Here is a 7,529-nt window from a genome sequence, read left to right on the forward strand (position 1 = left end):
CGTGAAGTGCTAGGTAGCGCTGGCACGGGTCCATCTGCCGCCCACGGACGTGACGACTGAAAAACACCTTAACTTCCACCTCCTCACGAGGGCTACCTGTGAGGCCGTACTGTCGGAGAACTCGCGCGTACTCGCCGGAGTCCTTCTTTAGTGAGGACAGCTCTGGCAAGAGCTCCAGGCAGTGCTGGGGGTTGAAGGCTACGAGGTGGGAGTCGTCCGCCAACGACGTCGACAGCATCTTCGGCGTGACCGTCCAACACGTATGAACAATTGACGAGTGGCTACGTTAGGGGTCCTCACGCGTCTTACGGATAGGGTTGGTCGTTCCAGCACATATAAAGGTGACTGAACCAGAAGACGACGTCGTGCCACTGAATCCAGTAGGTACCGTTGTCCATGGCGGCCTCGCTGGGTTGGTCATATGACAACAGATCTTGCAGTTGCTTTGTCCAGTTAGTGTTGTCAGTGGGGCCGAATGCGCCCTTCCACCGCACAATTCCCCAGGGGTTCTTGACGAAAAGAAGCCGCAGGGTCCGGCCGCCCATGTTGATCTGAGCGGTGCGAAGCACCGAATACGCATGCTTAGCCACGACCCCGCTTGAGACGGAGACGCCCTCAGGAAAGTCCAAGCCGAACGGCGCCGCATCTACGACTTCCGTAGTGCCTAAGCAAGCCACACAGTGGCCTCGTTCATGTCCATTGTGAAGCCGCTGCCACGCGGACAGCCAGAAGGGATCGTCTTTGTACCGCGCTGATTGAGCCATGGGTCCTCCAGTGACCATGGAGGACATGTTGTTGGGACTACCCATCTGGACATCGGATCTGAATGGGAGCGTCTCCGGTATCCAGCCTGTCAGATGAAAGAGGTCGGCTCCGGGATTCGACCCCCGCATGTAGTAGGACCCGCCCATTAGCTTTATGAAGGCTTTCTCAAGCAGAGTAACCCACATCTCTCCTGGATGCGCGGAGTGAGCGGCGAGCAGCTTTCCGTTCTCCTTAATCGGGACTCTGTCGTCGATCAATACCTTCCGGAAGACTCCGTTAAAAAAGAGCCTACAAGCGTACATCCCACGGGGGTTGATCGTTGATTCGCACACTCCAGTCTCACGATTTGGCCTTCTGGGGTAGATCAGAGAGGTCAGGTTAGCCTGGTCGAATCGGCGGTCAAACTCAGCCAGCGCCGCCAGCGAACTGAGAAAGGAGCAGTCTCCTACGAAGCCTTGTCGAATGCTCCACGCACTTGGCTTCCGGGCAAACATGCACACCTCCACAGCCGCCTGGGACTTACCTCTCGCAATGGAGAATGCGTCACGGTGCTCCGGGAGTTCAGAAATCCGAACCCACTTGTGTATCTTTCGAAGCTGTTTCTTTGCCAGCTGGATCCCAGCATGCGGATCTGTCCACATCCCACTCTCGTCCCATCCCGATATGGTCGTGGCACCTAGAGGTCCTCCAGGTACCGGCGGGATGGCAGAGGGAGCGACCAGTGTGGGCGACTCAGATTTCGGTCCCGTGTGGAACGAGTCCGCCACACAGCTTACTAACGGGCTTCGGAAATATTCCTCGACAGTGATCTCTGGCGGGGAATCCATAAAGAAATCATGTCGAATGTCAGGATCGATGTCACTCCACGGACACATTACATGCTGGTCGATGCAGCTAGACTCCAGAATGATATCGGAGTTGTTAGGGTTCTCTGAGTGTACGCTGTGGGGAACCATAGCGTACTGAGCATACAACAGCGCCGCCGTTCTCTGCAGGTTAACTATCTGTTCAAATGCAGGATCGTCTTGCATGTCCGGCAACGGTAGAGGGAGGTTCGCGAAGAGCCTAGCCTTCTCCATCTGGTCCGTCGCCGACTTCCCGTTCGAGCCGCTTCGGAAGGCCTCCCACAGATGAGCTGCCGCCTCTTGCAGTCGACTGGTTTTCCGTCCAACGGTTACCATAGCCTTCACCGCGCGTCGTAACGTGTCGTTGTCACCTTTCAAAACGTGCGCACTTTCCGCCCAGTCACGCAACCGGTATCGGTGCTGAACTGCTTTAGGGGGCAGATCCGTGTCGAATGAGCAAATCGAAAACACCTTTGGAGTCGTGACGTTTGTCGCGTCTATTGCAACGCCTCCGGGGCTGCACGTACGGTGCCGTAGTTTCGTGGGTATTCTGTCTCGCCTCGTTTGGCGGCCGGGGGGAAGTGAGCTATCATTATCAGTCGTAGGTGGCTCAGGCGCCGCGTTCACTGGATCAGGAGTTGATGCATCCTGGAGGTCCGGGTCCTCCCCAACGCATTCTTCGTATGCCACCTCTACTGGGGCTTCACAGATGAGACCGGACGACCTTCTTAGCAAAGACGAAGCCTTAAGACAGTCACCGAGGGAACTCCGTCGTCGATGAGTCTTAAGCGGCTGGTCATGCTCCATAGAACTCGGTCGTCCATAAGCCTTCAGCGGCTGCTCATGCTCCATTGAACTCCGTCGTCGATGAGCCTTAAGCGGCTGGTCATTCTCCATAGAACTTCGTCGTCGAGAAGCCTCAAGCGGCTGATCATTCTGGATAGAACTTCGTCGTCGAGAAGCCTCAAGCGGCTGATCATTCCTGACAGAACTCCGTCGTCCATAAGCCTTCAGCGGCTGGTCATGCTCCATAGAACTCCGCTGATCATTCTCGACAGAACTCCGTCGCCCAAAAGCCTTCAGCGGCTGATCATTCTCCATCGAACTCCGTCGACGAGAAGCGTTAAACGGCTGATCATTCTCCATCGAACTCCGTCGTCCTGACGAACGGCGACAGGTAGTGGCCGAGCTAGCCATGGAGTCAGCTCCATCTGACTTTACCTTTTTCATGGGCGGCGCCTCAACCGTGACGGCCTGCTCCGTCTCCATCACGGGATTCAGACTCGCGCTGACTTCGCAGTGGCTCGGCCTTCGACTGGCCTCGGACCTGACTGTGAAAGGTGCGGTCCTGGAGCAGCGGCATCCCATCAAATATCGTGTTTTGGGGACGTCGGTGCTTCAATAGAGATACCTGTGTCTCTGCGAAAAACTGGGTCTGTTGGTCACCTTTCGAGACACACACGCTACGTACGCTTTATGCAGAGAGAAAGATGCTACTTTGGATGCCTTGAACCAAATAACCCCGCGTTTAACACCGCAGTCACTTCATTACCGAAAATAGGAATTCAATGTTCGAGCCGTCAATGACAGTGACCTCCGATTCATCCATGACCTCGGGGGGTTCGAGACGCTCCTCAAGAAGGAATGGCTACCTTGGATGCGCCCTTGGCGGAGTAGTCATCGGCGCTGTTGTAGCCACCTTTGCAACTTATTTTATCACGCGGTCACCGGCACCAGCGTACTCTGAAGGGATCATGGTAGTGGCACACAGAGGGGCCTCTGCCATGCACCCGGATGAAAGCAGGGAGGCTTACCTTCAAGCGCTAAATGTAAGCCCCAGTGTGTTCTGGGAATGCGACGTGAATCTGCTGGATGACGGCACGCCAGTGTGTCTCCACGAGCCCTTAATGGACAAAGCGACTGACGTAATAACAAACGTCCCTGTAGAGACCCGCAGGGTGGATGGATTAGGGGTGGCGGATGCTGCCTGGGCTTACGACGTCACTGGCGTCTGGCCCGACCAGATGCCAGGAATGTTCAACGATGCGGACGAACTGAAGTACCGGTTGAAATTTGAGATCGAGTCGCGGCGGAAGAACCCTGATCCGTACCATACGTCGAACCTGGCCACACCAATGACGTTGGACGCCTTTCTAGCTCTCGCCCGCGTTGGAGGCGTCTCCGTCTTTATCGAACTGAAGCACCCGTCATACTACCTTGCACAGGGATATGACCTTGTCCAAGTGGTTCGCGACCGATTACTGACCTCTGGCATAGACTCAAGTAAAGTTTGGATTGAGTGTTTTGACGCGGAGGAAGTCCTAGCTTTCAAGGACGACTACAAGGTGGCTGCCTTGGTTTGGGATGCGCATCTTGCTGACCGAGCATCGGCGGACGATCTAGTTTATGGCGTTTACAAGAAGGAGTTTGACTCCGTGGGGCAGTTCTCACACAACACTATCCTAAACGCTACCCCTGAGTGGTGTAAGGATAATGGCATACATGCTGTCTCTCCGGACAAGCAGATTCTCATGAAGTTCCCTGAAGTTATCAGCCGGTACAGGGACGCCGGCATTCTCGTTATACCGTGGACCATCGTTCCCGAGTCCGCTGGGCCAGACTTCGGAAATAGCTCTCTCTGGGAAGCCGTCCGCTTCTTTGAGCAGAGTGTTGACGGGCTATTCTTGGACGACCCGGAGACTGGCTTAGCGGCTAAGACCTGGCTGCTAGCTGCGGAAAGGGGCTGGACGCCAAAGCCCCGTCTTGTGTGATCTTAAAAATCGTAATGAATTGCGTCAAATGCCTGACCTTCCCGTCAGCTTCGTGAATGCGGTGCCAACCGTACAGGTCGTCGTTGATCCGTTGGTGTCCAAGCAAACCGTGCGACTCTCCCTTGACGGTCAGTCTGCGGATACCCGACTTTTCTGGAAGGGGTCGGCCAAATCACCAACCTGGGGCGTGAACGTAGAGGAGCTCCACGCGGCTTGGTGTACTCACCAGGAGCGTCCATGCGCCCTATCCACAAGTTTGCAACCCACATTTCCGTGCGAGAGCACAACTTTCGCGCTGCCCACTCAGATGCACTCTGCGGCGCGGCCCATTCATGACGGTGTAGACTGCAGCGAATACGTGGCTGAAGCCTTCGTGGATATGTCGTTGGTTATGAGTGAGGCTTCAGTGGTGGGTTTCTCGCTGCCGTCACACAGCTCCTGACCCGGTACCCTGTCCAGGTGGTGACGCAGAGCTTCGCGCCTATGGCCAACACCAACCTGGGATTCGACGGGGTGCTTGGTTTGGCTGGGTATCGGTGCAGGGACGTGTCCCTGTCCAATTATTTGCGAGAACGGTACTGGACGCTCTCCCTGGGTTCTCACAATCCCAGGCTGTCTTTTGTGGAGACCCCCCCACTACATGTGGTTTGGTCCCCCTCTGCAACAGTGGAAGATGCCTGGTGGCAAAACCGACTCGCGGTGGGCGTTCTGCAGCCTCAGGTTTGCGGTCGGCCGCTGGGACAGTCAGGCCTCTGGACCGCTGTGTTTGATCCCAGCTCGTCTTGCCTCTCACTTCCAGAGAGGTATTTTGAATCTCTCGTGGCAAATCTTCGCGGTGTGACCTGCCATCAGAGGTGCACCATCCTCCCCGAACTCAGAGGACGGCTGCCTTCGTTGCAAATCTCCGTGACTCTCGCGTCGGCGGCAATCAGCTTCGACTTGAATCAACTTGTAGGTGACCCTGACGAGCGAGGTCATCTGGACCTTTGCCTGCTGCAGACGCATTCCTTGCCTCGATTAGGTATTCTAGACCGCCGCAGGACGCCTCTCTCAATCAAGGCTCCCATCATCTTTGGTCATAAAAGTGAGATCATACATTCTGCGGGACACAGTGCTGCAAGGAGTAGATGTGACTTGGGACAGAAGCCTGCACCGTATAGGCCTGCAGTCCAACGTTACTGCGATTATGGGAGACGCGTGCGAACCTACAACGATTTGCAAGACGCAAGCTTACGACCCGTACTCGAATTCATGCGTGGTTCCTAAGTGCCCGCTGCTTTTCGAGCTCACCGACCAGAATTCATGTCGAGTTCGGGGCGACTGGTTCGTGTTGGGTGCGTTCCTAATGCTGATGCTAGGCGTTCTCCGGACTTTATCAAAGTCGTTGATTGTTCACTATGATTAAGGTCGTTTCCGTTGTGATTTATCAGTCGTTGATTGTTCACTATGATTGAGGCCGTTTTCATTGTGATTAATCATCAAAGTGCACCGGAAAAGTCGTCAAGGTACCGACAGAAGTTGTAGTTGTGGTGGCAATAGCTTTGTCAGCTGCGTATGCCCCTCTCATGGCCTGGACAACATCAGTCGTGGTGAACGTCCACTGCACACCAAGTTCAAACGAGTCCATCAAGACTGAAATCTCCTCCCCAGCCACCAGGAGGTTTAATGTCGCTTGGGGGAGGACGGCTTCCATCGACAGACACATAGCGACGTACTGGGTCAACGGGGGCGGCGGCGGCGGCAGCAGTGTAGTTATGTCGGTCCAGTGCCATGTGGTGGTGTCCAGATGGCGTGCAGTGAGCTCGCCACCCACAACTCCCACGAATAAGACAGACCGGGAATTCAGCGGCATCATGCTTTCTCTTTCTGCCTTGCCTGGGTCTGCGCCGGTTGACTGCAGAGGCTGCCACTTAATGTTAGTCACCTTTGCTCCCTTGAACATTGGAAGCAGCCACATGTCGTCGAGTAATTCCGACTCAGCCTGGTTCTGCCCTCCCCTGATGATGACACCTTGGTCGCGAATCCAGCAGGCGCTATGCAGACACCTTGCTGGCGGCCTGCTCAAAGTTTGCTGCCAGTCGAACGACCCAACGTTGAGAAACCAACCGTCGTCGAGAGCCTGTCTGTCTGCGTTCTCGCCCCCGAAGAGAAGAAGGCCGTATTGAGTGCTTGTTAAAGACGCGAAGGCCCGCGCTGAGGGTGACCGGCTCTCCCAGAATCGCTTAACTGCTGGTGAGGGGTTCCCCTCCTTGTTGTAGAGCATCCGCCACTCGGCGCCTTTGTCGCTCTCGACCATGAATAGGTCTCCTACAGGCAAACGGCAGTCGTAGTCTGTGCACTCGTTATTACGCTGCCGAATTCTCGTTTCTCGGTCAAGAAGCGGGTTCGACGCGTCATTTGCGCCAGCATTTCCAACGAAGTCGTACCCTCCGAAGACGAAGACCACTCCTTCTCGAGCAGCCACAGCGGCGCCAAACCGACATGTCGGCCGAAAATGGCGTGTGGCCGATAGAGCTTCTGTTTGCCCTGTCTTCACGTTCAATCTCACCAGATCCAGGTATTTGTGCTTGGCTTTACAATGTGCCAGCACGGCCCACGAGTTTTCATGCTGGACGCCGTGGATCCACGAGAGAGAAGCGGGCTCTTGGTCGACGGTTATCGTTCCTCTGCGACCACTGTTGAGTGTGAACGTTCGTCGGTGCATTGGTTGTACCTGGTGAGTGGGCACACAAGTTTTATTGCACACAGGGGGGTGTTTGGAAAAGAAATCATTCCTATGGTAATCACCTACCGTGTGAAGGTAAAGGATTGCTGGGAGCTGACAGCAGTTCTCCACTTCCGCCGAGAAAATGTGGAAAGCACAGGAAAGACCTGTTGACATGGAGGACCCTCCTATCGTCCGTTTCCGCAAACATGGGAAGCTATCCGTCACTGGTGGGTGGCTTGTGTGGCGTGACTGTACGATTTCAGTTCGCAAATCTGGTGTGAAAAACAGCTCGAGATTCGCCTGCATACTGGAAGACGTGTCGAGACGGCTGCTATGACCCGAGGCATCGCCCGTCACGACCAGCTTGAGAACGCCGACCACCAGGTGGTAGATATTGAGGTCGAAACCCGTGAGGACTTTCTCGGGTTCAGATTGCTGAAC

At 55.2% G+C, this 7,529-nt stretch overlaps 4 protein-coding genes across 8 annotated transcripts; 2 read left to right on the top strand and 2 right to left on the bottom strand.

The window, feature by feature from the left end:
- Positions 1–45: 45 nt before the first annotated feature.
- On the bottom strand, positions 46–2,462 carry KVP17_003012 (uncharacterized protein; the record flags this gene model as incomplete). Of its 2 annotated transcripts, XM_068519834.1 has the most annotated exons (2): positions 46–281; positions 310–2,417. In XM_068519834.1, coding segments are annotated over 2 exons (2,344 nt in total), but the record flags the coding sequence as incomplete, so codon positions are not given. The 2 variants fall into 2 exon arrangements, with proteins under 2 accessions (XP_068379403.1, XP_068379402.1); XM_068519833.1 differs by lacking the exon at positions 46–281 and having other exon boundaries at positions 306–2,462.
- A 716-nt stretch (positions 2,463–3,178) lies between these two features.
- On the top strand, positions 3,179–4,381 carry KVP17_003011 (uncharacterized protein; the record flags this gene model as incomplete). Of its 2 annotated transcripts, none has more annotated exons than XM_068519831.1 (1): positions 3,179–4,381. In XM_068519831.1, one exon carries the CDS (start codon positions 3,179–3,181, stop codon positions 4,379–4,381), a length of 1,203 nt encoding a protein of 400 aa, XP_068379400.1. The 2 variants fall into 2 exon arrangements, with proteins under 2 accessions (XP_068379400.1, XP_068379401.1); XM_068519832.1 differs by having other exon boundaries at positions 3,395–4,381.
- A 28-nt stretch (positions 4,382–4,409) lies between these two features.
- Positions 4,410–5,786, top strand: KVP17_003013 (uncharacterized protein; the record flags this gene model as incomplete). 2 transcript variants are annotated; one of them, XM_068519836.1, is made up of 3 exons in its annotated part: positions 4,410–4,790; positions 4,817–5,465; positions 5,494–5,786. In XM_068519836.1, the coding sequence occupies 3 exons, from the start codon at positions 4,410–4,412 to the stop codon at positions 5,784–5,786; spliced, it is 1,323 nt and encodes a 440-aa protein (XP_068379405.1). The 2 variants fall into 2 exon arrangements, with proteins under 2 accessions (XP_068379405.1, XP_068379404.1); XM_068519835.1 differs by lacking the exon at positions 5,494–5,786 and having other exon boundaries at positions 4,410–4,823.
- A 66-nt stretch (positions 5,787–5,852) lies between these two features.
- KVP17_003010 (uncharacterized protein) lies at positions 5,853–7,085 on the bottom strand (the record flags this gene model as incomplete). Of its 2 annotated transcripts, none has more annotated exons than XM_068519829.1 (1): positions 5,853–7,085. In XM_068519829.1, one exon carries the CDS (start codon positions 7,083–7,085, stop codon positions 5,853–5,855), a length of 1,233 nt encoding a protein of 410 aa, XP_068379398.1. The 2 variants fall into 2 exon arrangements, with proteins under 2 accessions (XP_068379398.1, XP_068379399.1); XM_068519830.1 differs by having other exon boundaries at positions 5,853–6,677.
- Between the last annotated feature and the right edge of the window lie 444 nt (positions 7,086–7,529).

This window comes from the organism of the source record quoted next (genome assembly GCF_019968985.1).
Source record: "MAG: Porospora cf. gigantea B chromosome Unknown PgB_NODE_1147_length_7529_cov_134.562, whole genome shotgun sequence".
NCBI lineage: Eukaryota > Apicomplexa > Conoidasida > Eugregarinorida > Porosporidae > Porospora > Porospora cf. gigantea B.